The 24,949-nt window shown below is 46.0% G+C and overlaps 1 protein-coding gene across 5 annotated transcripts in view; it reads left to right on the forward strand.

Annotated features, from left to right (window-relative positions):
* ITSN1 (intersectin 1) overlaps window positions 1–20,199 on the forward strand; it is a 220,595-nt gene extending 200,396 nt beyond the window's left edge. For all 5 annotated transcript variants that reach the window (XM_086675891.1, XM_086675894.1, XM_086675893.1 and 2 more), the window contains 8 exons: window positions 949–1,047; window positions 7,888–8,055; window positions 12,031–12,243; window positions 13,287–13,408; window positions 14,763–14,845; window positions 15,156–15,239; window positions 15,779–15,952; window positions 18,118–20,199. In XM_086675891.1, the coding sequence (XP_086532017.1) occupies window positions 949–1,047; window positions 7,888–8,055; window positions 12,031–12,243; window positions 13,287–13,408; window positions 14,763–14,845; window positions 15,156–15,239; window positions 15,779–15,952; window positions 18,118–18,266 (1,092 nt within the window). In that variant the 3' untranslated portion in view covers window positions 18,267–20,199. The remainder of the gene's footprint in view (window positions 1–948; window positions 1,048–7,887; window positions 8,056–12,030; window positions 12,244–13,286; window positions 13,409–14,762; window positions 14,846–15,155; window positions 15,240–15,778; window positions 15,953–18,117) is intronic.
* The last annotated feature ends 4,750 nt before the right edge of the window (window positions 20,200–24,949 follow it).

The raw sequence follows: 24,949 nt of genomic DNA on the forward strand, positions 1-24,949 counted from the left end.
GCCAAGGGCCAGTCCTCCCTGGGCACAAGGCAGGATGAATTCATCACTGGATGCACTTGAACTTGAGGGAAATGCTGACACCACCCAGGGCAGGGGGCTTATTTCCGTTCCCTGATCACCTCCCCTCACCCCATCCCTGAGGGGGTTTGACGTGCCCTTGCCAGGTGTGAGGTGTTCCTGCAGTGATGATGTCCACGTCTGGGAGCGGATTCAGACACTGACAGTTGGGGCCCAGGTCACGGCAGCCGCCTGTTTCTAAGGCTTTGTTAAACCTGACCAATGCCTTTGAAAGCTGAGTCACCATGTTATCCCTGTGACTTATGGATGGGATCATCTTTTGGGGGTAAAAGGACTCTTTCCCCCAGTTGAGTTGAAAAAAGGGACAGGTGGTCTAGGGTGGGGACAACTTTCAGGACTTGAGATTGCAGTCCTCACCCCTCATGTCTCAGCTCCACTGTCCTTGCCTTCCTGGGGCTCCCACAGGGATGTGCAGGCTGCATCTGAACCAGACAATGAGATCCAGCCCTCGTGCCATCTCTGGGACTTAAGGGGGATTTTTATTCTAATTCTACAGTCTTGTGTCTCTTCTTATTCCTGGGACTGTTATAAAGCTCTGGCAGATATCCAGAAGAAATATTCTCTGTAAAGTCAGAATCTCATCTCTGTAAGGGAGGAATTGTATGTCCCAGGGAGGGTGTACTGACTCTGGAGACCAGGACTTAACCCTGGTGGCTGAGTCACATCCACTGGTGTCCAGTGTCCATCTGGAACGTGCCTCATCCTGGACCAGGATAATGAGTCAGGCCCTTCCAACTCCAGGCTCCTCAGTTCTGGTCCAGATAAATGAGACAACGTGATGGGTGGGGAGTCCTCAATAACATCAGTGTTGATGTCACTGACTCGGTTTTGCAGATTTCTTAAGTGCATTTAAAACATCTCTCATTTCAGAGACTGGCAATGGACCCTCGATGTAAAGGGATGCCACTCTCTAGTTTTATACTGAAGCCTATGCAACGGGTAACAAGATACCCACTGATCATTAAAAATGTAAGTAGCCATCTCACCTTTTCAAGCAGAAGAATGCTTGCTCAGCATTTCAGGGATCCGGGGTCACGGGCAAGTTCCCCAGCCAATGCACCCGGTATCTGCTGTATCGAATCATACACCAATGGGATGTTGGAAGCATCTGCTTGGTAACTCAGAAAGAAAAGCTGTTTATTGTGAAAAGAGCTAATGATATACAGTCTTCAGCTGTGATACCAAGTGGCTTTTACCCTATAAGTTGGAAAAAGGGAGCTCAGTTCTTGGTTCTTTTCCTAATAGAGGTGTAATGCCTTCGTGCCTGATTTTCCTACCAAGAAAAAGAAAGAAACGTAATGCCGGCCACCCATCCTCAGAAAGCCATTGTGAAGCCATCTCACAATGTCTCCATCTGCAATATGAGGGAGCAGACTCCGACATCCTCTGAGCCTGTGATTATATAACCACAGCGGGGCTAGCTCCTGGAGACGGGCTTTAGATTTGGTTCCGTTTAGTGGAGACTTTAGACGCCCTGATCTGGGCACTGGTGTGCTCATTGCGATTGGGGTGTTATTGCCATTTGAGTCTCTCAGTGGTAGAGTCAGGAAATATATGTATGTATTACATTCATACACACATACTCACATATATGTAAGTGTACACACATTTATATTTATGTCTAGATCAATCCATGTATATAAAAATGCATATTAAAACCTATGAGTTGACACTGATACCTCCTGTTCTAATCTTTAGCCACAGAATTTATTCTAACCTTCCTCCTTTCTATACTTATAACTTTTCTATGAGAAACCTGCCTCTCATTATCCTCAGTATGTTTAGTAATTTTCTCAAACTCTTTATAGTAACACATCTCCCTCCGGTCTCCTCAGTTCAACCCCAGCTTGAGGCCACAAAATACACTCTGGCCACCTTGGCTGAATTAAATGATTAGATTGGAAGCAGGCCTTCGACCTACTATCTCCTCTCTTCCAACTTGACTGTTACTATTTAACTAGCTCAGTACTTCTGTTTACTTCCCCCAATATTTAATTGCACATTGGAGTTGGAAACAGGCTTTTCAAATAGGTGTTTTAGATCTAGCCAGTGAGGAAAGGGGGACAAAAACAAGAAAAGAACTGAGAGTCATACATATTAAAGAGGAAAAAACAAATTATAGTTATTTGCAGAAACATGCTTGCTGCCCTTTCAAGGACCTGAGAATGAACTGAAAAATAGTGGAGCTAAGAAGAGATTTTTAAAAGGTAGCCAGTTATAATACATATGAAAAACCGTCAAAGTACTAAGATGAACTATTTTTTATGAGACTGAGGTGGAGAAATTCTTAGCATGGCACTAAGAAAAGAAAGGTAAAGGATTTAGAGTTGTAGCAACTTAAAAAAATATTTTAGTCTGGATGTTCATTAAGTAGAGCAAATAAATTGTGATAGATCTGTACTATGAAAATATTTTTAAAAATAGAGACTTCTATGAATTAGCATGGAATGACATCCAGAAAATGCTATTAGGTTAAAAAAAAAAGGGGGGGGGGAGGGGGACACCTGGGTGACCGACTCTTGATTTCAACTCAGACCTTGGTCTCAGGGTTGTGAGTTCAAGCTCCGCATTGGGCTCCACACTGGGCATTAAGCCTACTTAAAACAAAACAAAGCCAAACAAAACAACACCTTTCATGAGTAATCCTACAGTGTGGTTCATTCTGCAAAACAGAGGACAAGCTCTATGTGTGATTATTAATATGTGCAGAGCATCCAAAAGTAGTTAAAGGGATGCCCTTCAGTCTGTTATCTCTTGGGTAGGATAGTGAAAGGCAACTTTCACTTTTGCTCTGTGTACTTCTGTATTGTTTGAATCTTGCATATCAAGAATGTGTCAATATATTATTTGTAACAATGTTTTTCTTAAAAATTTTCTGTGTGACAAAATATAATGAACAACATCAAAAGACAAATGACAGATGGAACCTGGGTAAATATATTTCAGACTATATGTAAGTGGGTGCTGAAATATACATAGATGACCTACCTGTATCTCTGTATTTATCTATGTGTCTACCTATCCTCTAAGTAAGGCAACTTACAGCTCAAAAGGAAAAAGATAAATACTCCAGAGGGAAAATAGGTAAAATATACAGCTAGATATTTCTGGAGGCAGTGCAGAATAGCAGTAAGGAACACAGTCAGGAGACAGGCTGCTTGGGTTTGAATCTCAGTCCCCACTGCTGTATACCCTTGGGTTAAGTTACTTAACCTCTTTGGGCATCGGATGCCTTATCTGTAAATTAGGAACACTAATACTACCTACTGCAAAGAGTTGTGAGAATTAACCAAGTTAGTATATGTAAATGTACCAAATTTAAATTAACTAGTAATAAAAGAGATGCATGGCCACACAAGAAAATACCTTGCTTTGGGCTTGCCAGATAGGCATATATTGAAAAGATTGTAGGTCAACAGTGTTGACAAAAATGCTGCTTGAAGGTAAAGTCGTTCAGGCTCTTGGAAGGTGTTGGACAGATCAAACTGCACATTCTCTTTGGCTCAACACTTCCACCTCTAGGAATTTGTCCTAAAAAAAATAATCAGAGAAATATTTAAAAATTAGGAACAACATGAATTTTTATGGGAAGGGAACTATTTAAATGACTTGTAGTTCATCCTTACAATGATGCATCATAGAATCCTTAAAAATGATAGCATAGGTCCACAGGATATGGGCATCAAATGATATTGTGTAACTGCTATTAAGTGGGGGGAAAAACAGTGTGCAAAATGGCACAGTGTGGTATGGTAGCATGATTTAATTTTTATTTTCTAAAAAGTTGTGTGCGTGTGTCTGTGTGTGTGTGTGGTGTGTGTATGTGTAGGCAGAGCATTTAACTAATATACAGACAGAAGTTCTCTCCAGATGGGGAGATTATGGGTGATTTTTTAGGTTTTTTTTTTTTATTTCAAAAAAAATTTAAAAAAGAATTTTAATGTTTATTTACTTTTGAGAGACAGAGCATTAGCAGGGGAGGGGCATCGAGAGAGGGGGACACAGAATCCGAAGCAGGCTCCAGCCCCGAGCTGTCACCACACAGCCTGACGCGGGGCTCGAACTCACGAACTGAGATCATGACCTGAGCCGAAGTTGGACACTTAACCGACTGAGCCATCCAAGCGCCACTTAAAAATTTTTTTTTTACATTTATTTATTTTTGAGAGAGAGAGAGACAGAGCACAAGTGGGTGGGGGGGAACAGAGAGAGAGAAGGAGACACAGACTTCAAAGCACGCTGCAGGCTCAGAGCTTTCAGCACAGAGCCCGACTTGGGGCTTGAACTCATAAACTGTGAGATCATGACCTGAACCGAAGTCAGACGCTTAACCAACGGAGCCAACCGGGCACCCCAAGTTCTTTATAACTTGCTGAATTTTCTGAATTCTGAATATTGTACAATATTACAGAAAAATCAATAAGGCCATTTCCATTTTGAAACAAAACAAAGCAAACTATTAGAACTAATAAGTTCAGTGAAGTTGCAGGATACAAAATCAATACACAAAAATCTGTTGCATTTCTATACACTAATAATGAACTACTGGAAAGAGAAATTAAAGAAACAGTCCCATTTACAATTTCATCGACAAGAATAAAACACCTATGAATAAATTGAACCAAGGAGTTGAAAGATCTGTGTATTGAAAGCCGTAAGACATTAGTGAAAGAAATTATAGAAGACACAAATAAATGGAAAGATATTCCATGCTCATGGAATAGAAGAATTAATGTAGTTAAAATATCCGTTCTGCCCCAAACAGCATACAGATTCAATGAAAGCCCATTCAAAATTCCAACATTTTTCACAGAAATAGAACAATTCTAAAACTTGGAGCCATAAAATACCCAAATAGCCAAAGCAATCTGGAGGAAGAAAAACAAAGCTGGAGTCATCACACTCCCTGATTGCAAACTATATTACAAAGCTATAATAATTAAAAAAAACAGTATGGTACTGGCATTAAAAACAGATACATAGATCAGTGGAACAGAATAGAGAACCCAGAAATAATCCCATGCATATATGGTCAATTAGTTTACAATAAAGGAGCCAAGAATATATAATAGAGAAAGGACAGTCTCCTTAATAAATGGTGTGTGTGTGTGGGGGGGGATGCACCTGGGTGGCTAGGTCAGTTAAGTGTCTGATTTTGGCTCAGGTCATGATCTCAACAGTTCACGAGTTTGAGCCCCACATCAGGCTCTCTGCTGTCAGTACAGAGCCCGTTTCAGATCCTCTGTCCACCCCACTTTCTCTGCCCCTCCCCTGTGCACAGCCCTCCAAAAAATAAACATTATTAAAAAATTAAATCAATCAATCAATCAATCAATCAATCATGTTGGGAGAACTGGACAGCCACATGCAAAAGAATGAAACTGGACCAATGTCTTACACCGTACACAAAAATTAACTCAAAATGGATTAAAGACTCGGATGTAAGAGCCCAAACCATAAAACTCCCCGAAAAAAACAGGTGGCAATCTCCTTGACAACGCGAATAGGTCTTGGCAATGATTTTTAAAAATCTGACGCCAAAAGCAAAAATAAACAAATGGGACAACAGGAAACGGAAAAGCTTCTGCACAGCAAAGGAAACTGTCAACGAAATGAAAAGGCAACCTACTGAATGGGAGAAAATATTTGCACATCAAAAATCGGATAAGGGGCTAGCATCCAAAGTATATAAAGAACTCATACGACTCATATAATAGCAAAAAAAATAAAAAATAAAAAATAAACTCCCACGAACAATCCGATTTAAAAATGGGCAGAGGATCTGAATAGGCATTTTTCCAAAGACAACATATAGATGGTCAACAGGTACCTGAACAGATGCTGAACACAATGAATCATCAAGGAAATGCAAATAAAAATCATCTCACACGTGTTGGAATGACGATTATAAAGAAATAGCAAGGGTTGATAAGGATGTGGAGAAAAAGGAACTCTTACCCACTGTTGGTAGGAATGTAAATTGGTGCAGCCACTGTGGAAAATAGTAAGGAGGTCCCTTGGAAAATTAAAAATAGAGCTACCGCACAATCCAGGTATTCTACTTCTCAGTATTTACCTGAAGAAAACAAGAACAGTAATTTGTAAAGATAAATGCACCCCTATGTTCATTGCAGCATTATTTATAAGACATGGAAACAACCAACTTGTCCACTGATGGATGAATAGATATATAAATTATGATGTAAATATATTATGTATAACATGTATAATATAATTTATATAATGGAATATTATTTAGCCATTAAAAAGAGTGACATCTTGCCATTTGCAGCGACGCGGACCTCGAGGGCATTATGCTAAGTGAAATAACTCAGACACAGAAAGACAAATACCATATGATCTTTCTTATATTTGGAATCTGAAAAAAATTAATTAAAAAAGCCTCCCAAGCTCACAGATACAGACAACAGATTGGTGGTGGCCGGAGGCAGGGGTAGGCGGTGGCATAAATGGGTAACCTGTTTTTGTTTTTTTCTTTTGTTTTGTTTTTAGTTCAAATAAATTGAAGAAGAAAAAAAAGGAAAGCAAAACGAAACAAAAAGAAAGACAAATGAATTCACACAAGGCAGCTGTGTGGGCTCCCAGTCTAGCACTGTAATCCTCAGACTGGGCTGCACGTTAGAATCACCTGGAGAGCTCTAGAAAATTCCTACGCCCCCAGGGATATGGTCAGGGATGACAACAGGAGTTTCCAAAGGGATCCTGACCTCAGCCGGGATTTGGCCTGGAGGGTGGGGCCCTTGTTGGAGATGATCGGTGGCCACGCAGGACCCAGAATGTGCATTTTTCTCAAGTTAGGGGCTTACCTAGGACTTTAATCCAAAGTGTACCTTTGAGATGAGATATTATTCGAGGTTAGGTCCATGTGAATTATTTGTGTTTGGACAAAGCCTCGGTAGGTACACCCGATGATAATCGTTCCCTTTTACTGAGCACCTTCTAAGGGCCAGGCACTTTGCAAAGTACTTTACTGTATCAAATCACTGAGTCCTCCAATCTTATAAAGGAAGTGCTGTTAAAGTTTTTTTTAATGTTTATTTATTTCTGAGACAGAGAGAGACAGAGCATGAGTCTGGGAGGGGCAGAGAGAGAGGGAGACACAGAATCGGAAGCAGGCTCCAGGCTCCGAGCCGTCAGCACAGAGCCCGACATGGGGCTCGAACTCACGGACTGCGAGATCATGACCTGAGCCGAAGTCGGTCGCTTAACCAACTGAGCCACCCAGGCGCCCCCAAAGGAGGTGCTGTTAGCATCCCTACGTTTCATATGAGGAAATTGTGGTTCAGAACATTTACGGGACTGACCCATAGCACGCCTGGTCAGTCGCAGAGCAGAGATTTTAATGCAGGAGGTGGAGCCCTAGGACTGGCACTCTTAACCACTGGCCTCGAGGGTTCTACCCAGAAAAAGGCACATTTGCTCAGATGTACCCCTTTGCACACTGGTCCAGAGGTGCGCAGGTTGCCACAGCTGTGCACGGACCCAGGAAAAGAGCCATTTTCCAGGGAGAAATCCATGTGGGGTGTATAATGCACTTGCTGCAGCCACTGCCCTCCTCATACCAAAGTATAAATAATGTGGTGTCCCCTGCCTCCCGAGGGGCCCTGGCCAACAAGGAGTGGCTGTCACGCTCGCGTCATTGCTGCAGTTGGGTGCTCAGAGCTGCGGTTTCTCATGTGAGCACCCATCAGGAAAGGTCCAGGCCCTCCTGTGCTGGGCCCCCCAGCACAGGGGACCCCAGGTCCACCTGCACCGCCTGAGGCTGCCGTCTTCTGTCCTCCCGTGTAGATCCTGGAAAACACTCCTGAAAACCACCCTGACCACAGCCACTTGAAGCACGCCCTGGAGAAAGCGGAGGAGCTGTGCTCCCAGGTGAACGAAGGGGTGCGGGAGAAGGAGAACTCCGACCGGCTGGAGTGGATCCAAGGCCACGTGCAGTGTGAAGGCCTGTCCGAGGTAACTGCCTTCGCTGAGCCTCAGCGGCGAGAAAGATCGTGAACCGTCCTCTCCAGACTACAGCCTGTTCTGTCTCCAGCTGCCTCTCCCCTGCTCCTGAACCTGTCCTGCTGACTTTTTAATTTCTGTATTGCTTTCTTCTCCATTTTCGACAGTTCTGTTTGTGTTGTCGGATCTGCTGGTTCCTCTCTTGTGTCTTGTCCTTGCACGCATGGCCATGCTCTGCGTTTTTTTTCCCCCAACACATTTTAAACATATTCCTGCATATCTCACAGCAGAGAAGCGTAGTATCTACAGTTATGGATCTTGTTCCCTTCTGCTGTTTCTGCTAGCTGTCACCGTGCATGCCTGCTTCTCTGTATGTACTGTGATTTTCGATCGTGAGCTCAGTGTCCCTTGGAGCTTTGTCTGTGGGACCTTGGAGCTCTGAAGTTGCATTCCTCCTGAGAGAATTGCTACCAGGATCACCCTAAGTTTCACGTAGAGGGGTTTTTGGATCACACTAGCGTGTGAATTGTAGTTGTGAATGGGTCGGGAGTTGCCCTGTGGCTGCAGATTCTCAGGGGCATTTTTTTTCATTCCACTTACACCAAGGTCAAAAACAAGCAAGTCTTCTTGTTCATCTCTGCTGCGCTTGAGTTCACTCGTGGCCTTTCCTCTGTGGGCTTCTTTTGGTGGAGCTCTCCTGTTAGATCCCTCAGCTCAGTGAGCCCTGGAAACATCGCTTGTTTCCTGCGGCCCATATGGCTTTTGAAGTGGACGCTGAAGGTCACCAGATTCAAGGGAGGCTGTCGGGCTGAAGCTGGCTTTGGGGTTTATCTTCTGGGGTTCGCATTTTCATTGTTTTCGGCCTCTGCACATTGTTTTAAACTTGTTTTTGTTTTACATTTTTATCATTTTGCTTGCATTTCAAAAGTGAATTTTTATATTCTACTCAGTTTTTTAAAATTTTCACTGGATCGGTCAGTGTAGCCCATCAATACTGGAGCAACAGAAGTCTCTCTTCTAGTATTTAATTATTTCTTGTGCCCTACCTTTCCCTTAGTTTCATTTATTCTTGCTGCCCTTCCCCCCCCTTTCTTTGCCTCTGCATGCATGTGCATGCACGCACACACACACACATGCCTGCACACACGCCATTCACTAGGGTTTACCAAAATGCCCAGGCAGAATGTATCCCCCACACCCCCCTCTTCCTGTGGCTTCCTCCTTCTTACAATGCTTCAAAGGCAGGCACTACCCGAGGAAGTCATCACCGCTGATTCCTTCCCTGCCTCACTTCCTTGTTGGCCTTCAGCACAGGTGTGGGATAAGCCAGCCCGTGGGAGCAGCCCTGTGGAAATCCAGGTGACAAGTGTAGACTCCCATTTTGGAATTTTGTGTCGATAATCAATCCAGGGGCATTCATCCGGCTGGTTGGCTCACTTATGCTTTCATCCATCCATTCATTCAATAAACATTTCTTGAGCACCTGCCCATGTGCCATTGCCTTAGTGTACTAAACACTAAGGACATGAAAATCACAAAGATGTCACCTCTCCCCTCTCTAGGGTTCTGCGGTTCTGGATGAAGTGGAGGGACGAAACCAATGTTTACGATAAAGTATGGGTGGCAAGGCAGAGCCAGCTGCAGGTGCTGTGGGAACACATGATGAAGAGGAAGGGACAGTCATAGGGGGATTCAGGGAAGCATTGGAGAAGGAGACACTGGGCTGGGTGTTGAAGGATGAAGATGTCTATCCAGGTAGGAAACCAGGGGGAGGGCATCTTAGCGGAGGGACGTCCTGAGCCGGGCATCTGTAGGGCGATAGGCGATACGGCTTTATGGCAAGTTGAAGGCAGGGCGAGAATGGCCTGTGTGTCATTCAGAGGAGCTTTAACTTGATCCTGCAGACGGTGGATCTGAACAGCACCCGAATCTGCCAGGCAGAAGTGCCAACATGGCGACACGCACTTTGGAAAGGGGCCCTTCCTTGCGTCTCATGGCTGCCATCGGGTGGACTCAGTGAAGCCTGCCTGGGTCTTCATCTTAAATCATGCAGCATAAAATAAGCTCTTGCCATTTGAGTTTCGTGGCTTCTGTGTCCTCTTTGAAACAGACTGTTGTCCTTCCTTATCGGCTGGTCTTACCTAGCTATTGTACAGCAGCTTCCGTCTGTCTGTACAATCATGGAAAGGGGGCACGTTGGCTTCCGTTTCCTGGCCCAGATCTGGGCTCAGACCTATGATTAACTTTCACATAAATGCTGTCTTTGCCACTCTTGTCTTAAGACAGAGAAATGTAGGGGTGGCCTGGGTGGCTTAGTCAGTGAAGCATCCGACTTTGGCTCAGGTCACGATCTCATGGTTCATGGGTTCCAGCCCCACTTGGGCCCTGTGGTGACAGCTCAGAGCCTGGAGCCTGTTTCAGATTCTGCGTCTTCCTCTCTCTCTGCCTCTCCCTGCTTGCACGCTCTCTCTCTCTCTCTTTCAAAAGTAAATAAACATTTAAAAAACTTCTTTTAAAAGATAGAGAAATGTAAATATCATTCCCAATTCATTTATATTCAGTGTTAGCCTGGCCAATTGGAGGCCCCAAACTTGGAGTATGAATAAATGACATCACCTTTATGTGATCCAGTCTGCCTTCTCTGGATTCATTGTCTGTCCCCAAGTGTCTTGGACTCTCTTGGCAAGCCAGAAGGGCTGGGTTGATCTCCAGCCTCCTGTTCATAGTGCAAAGGGGTAAAAACTAGGTACTAAAGGCTCCCATTTGGGTGTCATCTTCAGTCTTTTGGGCTCCCTCAGAGCCCCGGTGGCAGATTAGAGACACTTCTCGCTCTTTGTACCCAAGAGTGAGTGGAGTGGTCACTCTTCCTTGATGCCTATAGATCTCCAGCCACAGAGGCACTGCTGATTCTGTCTCCCATGATGGAGGGAGATGAGTGGCCACCAACATCTCTCGGGGGACACATGGTGTGAACCCTGTCACCTCTTCACAAATACTGTCCTCAGGGAGACCTATAGGGCTCATAGTTCTGGAGAGCATTGGCCTTGAAGGCTGCTAGTAGAGCAACCCCTGGGGCCCAAGTGTGGACAGGTGGGGGCCGTGAGAGTCTGACCCTTGCCTGGATCATACTGCTGCCTGGGCACAGCTGTGCCTTTCCCTCTTTCAGTCTCTCACCCTGCGCCAAAAAAAAGGGGATCCTAGTGAGGTCATTCTTCTGCCTCGGTCTCCCTCTGCCCCTTTAGAAACTGCTCACATGAGATGAGAGAGCCCAGAGGGATGATAGAGCCATGTTTTAGCGGCACTTGGAGCCATCTCCAAGGTTTGGCAAAGTGGCAATGAGAGTGTCCCCTTCACACTTTCCGGACTAGTTGGTGGAGATTTAATGTGAGCCAACACCGTGTCTGCTCTGCTTGGCTTTGAGGCATCACTCAGCGCCCTTGAGTTTTGCACTCACTCACGTGCGAGGGGCCTGGACTCTAGCTGACCTTGGAAAGTAGCATGTGGTCTGTAGAATTGTGCAGGGAGTGGTTGTTGCTTTCCCCAAGTGCAAGGGACCTTTTGAACCCGTGTGGGATCATCACTGGAGCTGGCTGATGCCCCCTCTGGAGACACAGCCCATGCTCATTGAGGTGGGAGAGGGCCGAGAATTTTCTTCCTGTTTCCCATTTCCCAGTAAATAAAAGGGGGGCACCGACACCCTCAGACATTAGTAGACCCCTCGGGAGAAAGCAGTCAGAAGTATATTCAAGACTCATCTGGACACTTGGAATCCCCAGAACTGTGTCTTTGACTGCCTTTGACTCCTTGGCCCTGAAAGGTACTGCCTGAAGTCTGCAAGGCAGTCTTTGATTGAAGCCTAAGATACAGGCCCGTGGGGGCCCAGCCTCCGATTCTGACGGAGCCTGCGCTTTCAGACGCAGAAACACAAAAATCAAAAAATGACCTCCCTTCACCGTGTCCTCTTTGGGCTTTGTTTTCCTTTCTCAGCAACTTGTGTTCAATTCAGTGACCAACTGCTTGGGGCCACGCAAGTTTCTGCACAGTGGGAAACTCTACAAGGCCAAGAGCAACAAGGAGCTGTATGGCTTCCTCTTCAACGACTTCCTCCTGCTGACCCAAATCATAAAGCCCTTGGGCTCATCTGGCACGGACAAAGTCTTCAGTCCCAAATCGAACCTGCAGTACAAAATGTACAAAACAGTAAGTGTGGTTCTAGATTGTGGTTCTAGATTGCGATTCTAGATTGCGATATCAGGGTTGTTGTTGGCGGGGAAAGGAGAAAGTTTCCAAAAGGAGTCAGAGTATGAGCAGGGTTTGGGGGGGGTGGGTTGTGGCGTAGAGGAGAAGACGGAGGGATGAGCCAGGGTTTAGGGTAAAGAAGTGCAGTTCCAACATTATCAGAAGAGGAACAGCATTCGACTCGATTGACAAGACATCTATCTATGAGCTTCCAAATGGCCACTGTGGTTCCTCAGACATGAGGAGTGCCCCCTATGCTGGTGGGGCTCACGGTCTAGTGTGACGCAGGAGGCAGGCATGGGACAGCTCAGAAGTTGAGCACTGGTGCCCACCTTGCAAGCATTCCCAGACCCCTCCCCAAACTTCTCAGGATCACTTGAAACATCTGTGCCCCTCACCTTTTCCAGCAAAAGCCAATCTAAACAGTCCATGTGTGGAGAATTTCCCTCTGCTGTTTATTTGGTCTGCTCCTATGTACATAGCTGTGTTTGTGTGTCTTTGTGTCACGGGATACCATTTTCCTAAATTTGTCTGTGTGGGGGCGTTTTTGCGGAAGAATTTTCTCTGAAGCAGCAGTTAGGGGATTGTGGGGTGATGGTGATTGTGGGGCAAAGAACAATGTACTTATGTAGATTGTCACTAGCAACTTTGTATGAAAATCTTTGGAGGGGATTGGCTGGAGGTTAAGTTGTTGAAGACTGTTTGCTGGTTGGGATATGCAATGGCCAAAACAGACCGGTCAGCTCGTATTGCGAAGGGCTTAAAAAATACCAGCAAAATGGAGGAGGCAAAAATTCTATTTATAGTTTGCAATACATGAAAGTTGATATTAATGCAAAATTATGATTCCAGTAGAGTTTACTGGAAAACACACACACACACACACACACACACACTCAGTTTAGTTTATTAGAACATGTGCACATAAGCTCACGCACACTCATAGTTCATTGAAACACACAGAATCCCGTCTGGTTGTTTAATGCCTGTGCACTCTCTTTCAGCCTATTTTCCTGAATGAGGTTCTAGTAAAATTACCCACTGACCCTTCTGGAGATGAGCCCATCTTCCACATCTCCCACATTGACCGAGTCTACACCCTCCGAGCCGAAAGCATAAATGAAAGGTAAGACCTGCCACCTGCCTGGCACTGGGCACCTGGGTTCCACCAGGCTGGACATATGTAGAACATTTAATTAATCAGCAGGTCCCAACATTTGTTCAGTTGCAATACCACAACCTCTGGCTGGAGGGGTCTTCATACTTTTCTCCAGAGCCACTCAAAAGTTTAACACGTGGCGTGACTTTTTCAAAATAAAATGAATTGAAACTGATTTTGCTTGAGAATTTTTTTAAAGGAAATTTCCATCTTTCTTTGAGATCAGTGGAGCATCTCAGGTTTCCCAAGGTTTTCCGGGTGGCAGAAACCAATAGGAAGGTGATCTGGGGATTAATAGGACCACCCAAGCCCGACCCTGTCCTCAGCTGGGCTCGCTTACGCAGACATTCTGGATCTGAGAGCAGTGGGTTGTTTTGTTATTTTGCTTCAATCGTGTATTCAAGGCTCTGCCCTACAGCCAAATGAAATAGATCATTTCTGAAGGGCGAACTTGACCCAAGGCCAACCGACATTCCAAAGGGCATTTGTGCCAAACAAGAAAACTGGCCAAGGCTATCATACACATGGGTCTCCGAGAAATGAAGGAGAAAGCGTCATGCCAACTACTTTGCTCGGAGTGTGTTTGCTTTTCCCTAGAAAGTGGTTCCCTGTCTGGGAAATGGTTTTGTTCTTCCCTTGGATGGTTTAATAAGAGAGATCCTTCTGGCCTTCTTTGGTTAGGCAAACATGGGGTGCTTTTTAAAAGAATTAATTAATTAATTTTATTCAATTTTTTTTTTTTTTTTTAATTTACATCCAAGTTAGTTAGCATATAGTGCAATAATGATTTCGGGAGTAGAATCTAGTGATTCAGTCCCTATATAAAACACCCAGTGTTCATCCCAAGTGCCGCCCTTAATGCCCCTTGCCCATGTAGCCCATCCCTCCACCTGCAACCCCTCCAGCCTCCCTCAGCTTGTTCTCTGTATTTAAGAGTGTCATATGTCTTGTCCCCCTCCCTGTTTTTATATTATTTTTGCCCCCCTTCCCCTATGTGCATCTGTTTTGTAATGGGATGCTTGTCAACGAGGGAGGAGAGAGTTGCCTGCCAACATCTCCGGGTCAGCATTTCTCTTCCACAGGGGCACCAAGGCCAAGGCAGGTCTCGAGCATATCAATAAAAAATGCCACTCCTCCCTCCTTATTAATGGTAGGAACAATTATTAGCATCATTTGACAGAACACCAGACTTTCTTTCCCAAGCCTTTGTTGTTCAGATCAAATGAACAAAGCAGGTAGGGTCCTGGAGACTGAATTCGAATGGACCTGAGACCTTTTTCCTGAGTTCTGTTTGGCACCTTTCTGTCTTTTTATTTCCAAGGACTGCCTGGGTGCAGAAAATCAAAGCTGCTTCAGAACTCTATATAGAGACTGAGAAAAAGAAGCGGGAGAAGGCGTACCTGGGTATGCATTGCTCAGTGGCATGGACTGTTTCCTGCCAAGCTGGGGCAGAGAAGTTTGGGCTCAGAATCCTTAAAGCTGGAAGATGAGCCTGGAGGCGGAGGGAGGCTGAGAAGGGACGGGAGTGGGGGAGGGGAGAGTGGGGTGCAGGATGAAGGGTGGAGCATCTACCCTGGTGGAACAAGCCAGCCAGAGTCTGAGGGGAGAAGGGGGGGTGGGGCAGCTACATAAAACTGGTCTGAGGCAAACAGGGCTGGGGAAGGCACCAAATGTTTCAGTGAAGCATCTTGTGTTGTTCTTCCCGCTGTCGTAGTCCGTTCCCAAAGGGCAACAGGTATTGGAAGGTTGATGGTGAACGTTGTTGAAGGCATTGAGCTGAAACCCTGTCGGTCACATGGTAAGGACCTCAAATTCCCTCTAGCATGGGTTGTTGGTAGAAGCCTTTTCTCCCTTCCCCCCAGCCAGACTTAAGTCAAATGTGCTGTTTCCATAATCCTAAATTTTCCTTCCAGAATTGGCTTTCCTAACACTTGTTAAAATCTAGAGGTTTTTGTTTTTGTTTTTGTTTTTTTCAATTTAATCCTTCCCACCATTTTGCTTTTCGGAGAGATCCGGGTGGTTGCCATTTCATAGTAGATGTGATACAGTCTAAGGCTATAGCAAAGAGACGGGAAAGGCTTAATTTTAAAGTCCATTAATCTAATTATTTAAGTGTTATCAATATTTACGTATTATAACTTAACTGTGATGCTGGATTGTGGGAATTTTTGCCCAGATGCTCCATTTTATGGCACTTATCGAGTGTGGCAATGGGAGGGGGGTGGTAAAAATGAGGGACATGGAGGGAAATTGCTGCCCATCGTGGCTGTGACCCTGCCATGCCGTGCCCAGAGCCCTGCAGCCAGGTAGGAGTCTAGCAGGCTGTGTCCACTCTAGGAAAAAGTAACCCGTACTGTGAGGTGACCATGGGCTCCCAGTGTCACATCACCAAGACGATCCAGGACACTCTGAATCCCAAATGGAATTCCAACTGCCAGTTCTTCATCAAAGACCTGGAGCAGGAGGTCCTCTGCATCACCGTGTTTGAGAGGGACCAGTTCTCTCCAGACGGTGAGTAGAGAGCGGCCTCGCGAGGTGCCCTTCCTCCTCTGTCATCCAGCTTTCAGGGGTAAATGTTTTCTACCTGGGACCTTGGTGCCCAGGATTTTTTTTTGACCTCCCCCCAGAAAGATGAGGTTGGCGCAAGGCAAGACTCAGCCTCCCCTAGGAAGTGGCCTTCACCGATGCTGGGACATCTCAGAGAAGGTGAACAAAGCACGCTTGGTCTAGAGTGGTCCAGCTGCCCTAGATAGAGAACACAGTCCCACGCTTCCCTACAGCACGCGACTGCAAAAAAGCCTGTACCCCAGAGTCTCAGCCCAGTCCTTTAGTTCCGGGCCCAAAGCCACGGTGATAATGGATAAAAGTAGCCCGTTGAGCAAGAAAAGTGTCAGCCCACGACAGGCGTGGCAAGAAGCAATCGGTGCACTTTGGGTGACATGTCTGGTTAATCAAAAGGATGGAACTGTGGAACTGGGTTGGATGAATCATTCCTTCAACCCGCTTCCTGCTTCTGCTTTGAGCCTGGAAAAGAAGGCACCTGGCCAATGACTCCAAGAAATTCTCTCTCTTTTCCTCAACTGATAAAAACCAGAGAGTAAGTCTGAAGATGGCAGGCTCAATTATATCCAAAGAGTATAGGGAAGTGCTAGGAGTGAGGGGCTTCTGCTAGCTTGGCTTTTGCCTTTTAATACTTTTATATGAATCATCTCATTGTGAGTTAGGTACCTTTGGTTACGGTCTGAAGACAGGCACATAGCTGGCTAAATGTTAGAGAATGCCCAGAACAACTCTCAAGGCTAGGCTCTCGACTACCGTGTTTCATTGCCAGTTTCTATTCTGACGAGTGAAAGTTTAAGACTGGTCATTTTAAATAGTGAAATAACAGGACACAGTGACAACTCCACTAGGGTATAAATTGAAAATCCTAGTGTTGTTCTTATATAAGAGATTATTCCCACGAAATGAGCATAGGGCAAAATAAATTTGCATCTGTCCACCAGAAAAAAACTCTTACATCTTTTTTTTTTAATTATTTTTTAAAGCTTTTTTTTTTTTTTTTCTTTCCAGTAATCTCTACATCCAACATGGGGCTCAACTCATGACTCAAGATCAAGTGTCACAGGCCCTTCTGACTGAGCCAGGTGGAATCTTGAAAGGTTGTTTCCTGTACAGGAGTGCCTGGATAACAGTATATTCCACTAAATAATTCTTGAATGAATAAATGAAGGAATTATGGTCTGGAGGCCCATTTAACACCATTGTGTAATTGCCTAATTTGAAAAGAATTTTCAAGTATGGGGCACCTGGCTGGCTCAGTCTGCAGAGTGTGCAACTCTTGATCTCAGGGTTATGAGTTCAAGCCCCACATTGGATGTGGAGCCTACTTAAAAAAATAAATAAAAATTTTAAAAAGGGGGCAGGGGTGCCTGGCTGGCTCAGTCAGCTAAGCATCCGACCCTTGATCTCAGCTCAGGTCTTGATCTCAGGGTCGTGAGTTCAAGCCCTACACTAGCTCTGCACCAGGCGTAATGCCTACTTAAAAAAAAAAAAAATTAAAAAATACAAATATATTCACATCTGTTCTTCTACTGGTGCTGAATATTTGATAAAAAGTGATGTTGAGATAGTTTTGGGAGCGGTGTTGAAAGCACGCAGCCCCAGGCTGTGTGTGGCCTCCTCTCCCACACCTTGCATTTGCTCTCTGGCACATGCAAGGGGCATTTTAAGGACCAGCCCTAGCTCACCATCTTTGCTTTTTCTGAAAAGGATGTGACATCACAAAGTGTCCTCTTGTGACAAACCCTGGGAGATATTACTTTTCAATCTTTGTGCAGCTGATATGGCATCCAATGTTGCATTGCCTCCCAGGACGCTTCTAGGCCTTTGGAGGTCCCCAGGTGTGGGGACTGTCATCGTCTATGTTTTTACTTCCTTCTAGACTCACCTTCGTCCCCACCCTGGTGTCCTTTTTTTTTTTTTTTTTTTTTTTTTCTTTCCCTCCATTTAAAACTTATGCTCTGTCATTGTGGTTCATGGATTCCTATAAACTGACCTAATTCCCTTTTGGAAGAAGGGAGGGTATAAAAAGTCGCTGAAAAATTCCTAGTGTGCCAAATACATGCCATGAAGTTAAGGAATTCTCTCTCTGAGCAGGGTGTTCTTTCTCCTTTCAGATTTTTTGGGTCGGACAGAGATCCGTGTGGCCGACATCAAGAAGGACCAGGGTTCCAAAGGCCCAGTTACAAAGTGTCTCCTGCTACATGAAGTCCCCACAGGGGAGATTGTGGTCCGCTTAGACCTGCAGCTGTTTGATGAGCCATAGGGAGCAGGCCCTGGTGTGCTGGTAGACTTCCTACAGCCCAAGACAGCAGGTGGGATCTGGACATGAGGTTGCTTTTCTAAGACCACCGTTGGGTGTTCAGCCACAGGGCAACGGGACAGTGAAGACAGGCCCCTCAAAACTTTTAGGAATAATTCTTGACAATCCTTCCCCCGCCCCCAAACAAGTTCCCATTTTATGAAGCAGAACTGTCTTCCTTCATCCTCACTGCAGGCCTCATCATGGCTTCAAGGGTCTTTGAAATCCCATAGCCCCCAGCTAGATTTGGTTGGGAGTCTGGCCCATCCCTGGGCTCGAGGCTTGGGTCTGGTCACTGTAAAATAGATTTATAAATGCAATGTCTGTATTTTTGGAGAACTCATGTAACCTTCCACCAGTCCCCAGATAGGCCCCTGGGGCCATGATGCCTAGTCCTTCGTGTGTTTTAGAAGTAACTATGAAGGTCTTGCCATTGCTTCAGAATCTTATTCCCCCACCGGGACCTTATTTGAAATGCTGCCCTGGATATGATCAGTCGGGGAGGTGGTCTCCAAATCAGACAGTGGGCTAGCTCTTTGAAGAGCTGGTCCATGGAAGATTCTAGCAGGTGCGTTGTTAGAGCCCTTCCAGTGCCCTCCAGGTCTTTTATTGATAGATGTCAATGAAAACTATCACTAGCTACCTTCAGGTGACCCAGTTTTGATTTCCAGCATGCTTGGAAGATGGTTAAGGAAGCTTGTTATCTACAAAGTTATACTTTGTTGGATTAGATCACCACAGGTCACCTGAAAGGCTACTTTACAATGTCATTGGGCCCTGGTTGCCAGCCCAGTTGGAAAATTCTCTTTGGTTTGGAGGTCCTATGATGTTTCATGACAAGAGTAATCTCTGGTGACCAGCTCTGAGCCTGCTTTTGCTTGAATGTGCCGGATCCTGATTGTCATGGGAAATTCTAGCAGCTGTCTTTGGTGTGTTCCCAAGAAAGAAACGTCCCCAAGACGTGAAAAGGAAAAGTCACGATCCGGAAGTGGGATGGAAAGATGTAAAGGAACTCCATTACATGCTGGGGGGAAGGCCCTAGGAGCATACACGCCTCACAAATCTGGGGAGGAAGACCCAAGACTCGTTCCCATATTCTTCCATACGCAACCAACCTCTCAGTAATGGAAACCCATGTGCTTGTTGCCAGAGTCAGGAACGTATGACCATGTGCCAAGCTGTTTGATTTGAGTTCTTTGATTTTTTTCCCCCCCTTAATAGCCAGGAGATAGGCTGGTTAACTAGATAATAACTCGATTTGCTAATGATAAGTGTGGGCCGTATTTTGTTCGCATGTTAATGTTCTCCTAATCCCAGTTTGTTGTGGTCATGACATGTTCTTTGCATGTTCTCTTGGTACTGGAGTCCAGCTTTCCTGTGTTAGACAGTGTTCTCTTCGATTGTAGGTCCTAATTTAACTAGGGTTGTAGAAGTGCTTTGTAAGTGGTAGCATTAACATAGTGGCCGAGTCTCCACTTTGCTGGGAACTGAATGCATAGTGTCATAATTTCCCATAAGAGCTCTGTCATATTTCAAGCAATTTTTAAAATGTGTGTGTTAGAAAGGGCGACAAAGTTTACATTTCATACTTTTAAGAAACACTTTATTATTTATTTATTGAAGATAGCGTAGAATTTTGTATCGCGAACAAACAGACATGAGTATTTTTTAAAACAGACACACCCTTTAGTTAGAAACTTTCAACTGAACACTGTTACAGACCAAGGTGAACTTCAGGCATGCATTTGTTTACCACTTCCCAGAAGAAGATATAGTGAAAATACCTTAGGTTTATATTTTTTTGACGTTGTTAAGAAACTGCGTGGAATTAAATCTATAAATAGACATACAACTTATGCTTTCCTATTTCTATACCCAATACAGTTTGTTCAGTGTATTCGTGAAGGACGTGTTCTGTGGTAGAAAAAAAAACGTATGCAATGTGTCAGTGGGGTAGTATTGGGTCACCATTCCAATCCCTTTCCTTCTGTTCTCCCTTTTCTTCATTGGCTTTCTTTGTGCGTCAGGGCTGGTCATCACTGTTTATCCAGGTAGGATGTAGTGTGAACAATGACAAGAATCTTAGTAGCCCTTTTAGGCCTGCCGGTCACCCCCTCACGGCATCACCCACTCGCAGCGTCCCATCATCGGAGTTAATGTGGCACGAAAGAGCAGTATGTGAGTCTTTCTCCCAAGTGACTACGTTGAGCATCCCTGAGCTGCCTCCTCCAGGACAGCAATTCTGGATTGGCGTCCTTGCACTCACTGGTGTAATTCGTACTGTGACCGATCCTACTTGTGGATGACGTAGTCTGGCCCTGAGATCCAGCTATGACTCAGGAGTCATGTTGGGGTGGGGGAGGAGATAGAGAAACGTGGACGGTGCATGGTGTCTCTTTGACCTCTCTTTACAATGACTTTGCAATGTCACTGGGCCCTGGTTGCCAGGCCGGTTGGAAAATTCTCTTTGGCTTGGAGGTCCTATGATGTTTCATGACAAGAGTAATCACTGGTGACCAGCTCTGAGCCTGTTTTTGCTGCCGTTTTCTGGCTTTTTGGCTGCCTGGGCTAAATTTCATAGAGAAGAAACGTCTCTTTCCAATAAGCAATCCGTTTCCTAGCGCTTTGCTTCTAAATGCAGGGTTTCTGTAGGCCCCTATAGCCTGGCATTCTGATCCCAGCCCTCCACATGCCCTTGTAAGTTTCCCATCTACTCTGAGCCACACTGACTTCCTCTAGCCCAGCAAGGGGCTTTCCTGCTCTTAGGCTGTGTGCTGAGAACAGGAGCCCTTGGACTGGGGTTTTATGTAGACTAGCTCTCCTGAATGGACAATCCGTATCCTAATCCCTCTGGGCAGGGTTTCTCTGGCTGGTACTGTCTTCCCCGGCAGGCAGGCAGGCAGGCAGGCTGGCAGGATCATCTCCTGGAAACAGGTCTGCTGTCACCAGGAGAGCCTGGAGGGTGTTCATTCATATCCTGGGCTTGCCTGACCCCGAAAGGGGGACTCTCCTAGGCTAGGGTCACCAGGGATGCTTGAGAAACTGGAGCCAGATTTCCTTGTTTGACTGCTTGGATGACATGTCCCTGTCCTCTGACGGCAGGAAAGAGAACGGCGCTCCAAAGAACATTAGTGTTAAAGGGGACTTTTTTTTCTTCTTTGCTCTTTTGAAGAGCTTGAGCATGACCTACGTATGTGAAGGTAACCGATTTCATGTGGTTGAATAGTACTGAATTTAACTGAAAAAAGAAAATCCCATCAGAAAGTGGGTAAATTGATCACTTGCATCTTGGTGGCCTGGTACCCACCTCCCCACCCCCACCCCTGTGACTTCCGGGGTGGGAATGAAGTCAGGGGGTTAGATGCTAGAGCCACCAGGGAAGGATGATTGGAGGTCTGCTGCCCAGGACCAGGCAGGTGAGCTGTCCCTTCAGGAGCTGGCTGGTGCAATCATAAGCCACTGACCATGCAGAGTGGGAGCATTCTCGAATCCGGTGGGGTTGGAGAACGAGGGGAAATGGATGAGTGCTTCTGGTTTTATTAGAAAGGTGGAGATTTAGGAGTATAATTTAGAGTTTGCCAATACTTTGTATGAGGAGAAAAAGACTTCTCCATCTCTACTCCAAATAGCCTTTTCTGGTTGGTTGGACTTTTTGATTCGTCAGAAGAAAATTTGTATTTGTGTGTAGCAATGTTAAAACTTTCCGTTGGAAACAGCTAGTGGGTTTTAATTGTATTTCATGTGCTCCCTTCCCTTCCCTTCTCTTCCCTTTCCTATCTTTTCCTTTCCTTTCCTCTTCTTTCCTTTCCTTTTATTCTGACTGCCTTCTCCTTTGAGGTTGGAGACGAGCTTTACAGCAGGCACGAGCACTTTGAAACGGACACTGGCAGACTTCAGAGGTGGTAGGGTCTTTTCAGACCCGAGGTGAACGTGAGGTTAGCAAAGGGTCTGCTTACTCCAGATGGACTTGCTCTACACATAAAGAGCCTCTGGTGCCAGAAGGTGAGGTTGAGGGAAACAGGCGGTCCTGGCTGTTTCTCCTTTGCTTTCTGGTCTAGGAGGCCGAGTTCCTACCAGGTAAAAAGCATAATGTGTAGCACCAGAAACCGGTGACAAGGTGAAACCTCCGATGCTGTGGTCTGAGCTGCCCTATGAGGCATTCGGCGAAAGTAACACCTCCTTCTGTTTGTGCCCTGAGGTGTCGAAATGCCTGCAGGCCTTCCCCTTTCTGCTGGGAATAGCCCAGGTCAGCAGCCAAGACTCTCTTGGCAGTGCCCTGAGCTGTGTTCTGTGGGGGCCGCTTAGTATGGTGCAAATCAAGTTGGCAGGTCTATCGTGCTTGGAAAACAGCCGTTTATTTGAGCTAAAGGGAAGGAAAGTTCTAGAACTCCCATTTCCTCACCCCACGCTGTATCAGATCCAGGATGTGTTTGTAGGTCATCACACTCAACTGAGGTACATCACCTGATATCCGTAAGAGCCAGAATCTATTCCTGATAAGCATGGAAATCTTACTCCACGTGAAGGGTAGAAACATCTAACAGCTCTCTCTGTCTTGGGAGCGTGAAAACCCAGATGCCAACATGTTGGAGTCTTATCTCTGGGCTGTGATCTCTTAGTAACTCAGTCAGTAAGGCTAATAGTGTGTTGTTCATTCTGGGAGTCCCCACCCTGCACTAGGCCACTGTCTTAAGGACTGGGAGATACAGAGGAAAGGCCTGCCTCTGTGGCTTTCATGGCCTAATTGTAGATCTGACTTTGAGTTATTTAAATACCACCCAATGCTTGTAAAAGCTCATCTCCACCTCTAAATAATTATATCAGTGACAGGCAGATCACTTCCTCCATTAAGAGAAACCCTCATTGCTCTGGCCTTGGAGAACCAGATAACACATACGTAATAGAGTAAGTTTTTGGACACTGTATGTGGTTGTGGTATTTCAGGGTAAATTTGCCCCTGCTGTATGTCAGGGTTTGTGTGAATTTTTTTTTAATGTTTATTTTTGAGACAGAGAGAGAGAGAGAGAGACAGAGACAGGGCGTGGGAGAGGAGCAGAGAGAGAGACAGAGAGAGACAGAGAATCCCAAGCAGGCTCTGTGCTGTCAGCACAGAGCCAGACGGCGGGGGGGGAGGGGGGGGGGCGGGGGGGGGGGGGGGCTTGAACCCACCAACCGTGAGATCATGACCTGAGCTGAAATCAAGAGTCGGATGCTTAAACCAGCTGAGCCACCCAAGCGCCCCTGTGTGAATTGTTTTTAAGTGGATTCTGTTCTACTTTCTATAGCAGCCTGTATTGTTAATATCATCTGAATAGTGCGACTATTTTAGTATTCAAAGCCCACCAGGTAAAACTGCGTTCAGAAGTGGGCTCATTTGGTCAGTCTTGAAAACCATTGAGCGTTTCTCTGATATTTCCTGAGAATTAAGCAGTCACCAGGGTTTCTTTTTGTGCAGTGGTAGGAATAGAGACCTTTCTTCTACAACACCGGTTTTGTGCTTTTGTCATTTAAAAGAATAACATTCCTGCGCGGCTGGGTTTCTAAAACTCTGTTCCTCTGCGTTTCTCCTCTTATACTCAAATCTCTTATTTCCTCCCGTGTCTCCGTCTGAAAAGAGAGGGGGGCTAGGACAGAGGGGGATTCAGGAACCAGAGAGAGGGGTTTGCGGTGTGGTTGAGGAATCAGCGGCTGCCTTCCTACCCGCCGTGGCCGCCAGGGGGCGATCTCCCGTTGGAAACCTGCGGTCCGCGGGCGGCTCCGGGGGCGCTGGTTCCACCTCCTGCGGCCCCCGCGGTTGCATGTATGGTGTTGTGAGAGAGCGTGGGGCGGCTGTGTGTGGGGTCTGGGGTGTGTAAATCTGTAGCGTGTGTATGTGCGAGTATGAGTGTATATAGTGTGTGAACGCGTGTGGTGTATGTGTGTGAGAGGATGCGTGTGAGCCTGACAGTGTGTGTGGCGTGTATGATACGTGCGCTGTGCCTGCGTGCGGTGTGCACGTGATGCGTGTGTGGTGTGTGTGTGTGTTTGCGTGTGCGCCCAGAGAAACGTAGCCAAGTGGATTGAACAGAGGAGCGGGCTGGCCTGACCCCACCGTGGTCGCGCTCAGGAGCCGCTACAAAATGAAGATCGGGGCCCCTTGTTGAAAATTACTAAGAAGTTTGAGGTGGTGGCGGCAGAGGATTGAACCAAGCACGTGGTCCCGTGTGACTGTGCGGGTCACGCGCTCGCGAAGCTGGCCCCGGACACGCTGTGTTGTCGCTTGGTTCTTGAGACAGGTGGGGCTTCACCTTCTGTCTTCTCACTTTGTAAAGTCTCCCTGGCAGGTGGAGGCGGGGAGAGCTGAGCTGAAAATGCTTTTCAAAGCGTCTGCTCTTATTTCATAGCAGCACAAACGGTCCAGACTAATCAGAGGGTACGAGACCCAAACCCCTAGGTGACAGATGTGCCCCACGGCCAGAGAGGGAGTCATCTGCCCTTCTCTTAGCTCCCCGTCCAGGGCGTGCCCCAGGCGCCCAGGCCTTCAGGCCTTTAACCCACTAATTTGAAATAAGACCGTTCCCTTTGGTCTTTAGTCAGCCTCGGGGGGCTATTCTGCCCTTTCCCGGTAGGACAGGGAGGCCTTTTGAGCCTCTGCCTTCAGAGGACCA

This window comes from Puma concolor, chromosome C2, assembly GCF_028749965.1.
Source record: "Puma concolor isolate L17-30 chromosome C2, mPumCon1.1.hap2, whole genome shotgun sequence".
Taxonomy (NCBI): Eukaryota; Metazoa; Chordata; class Mammalia; order Carnivora; family Felidae; genus Puma; species Puma concolor.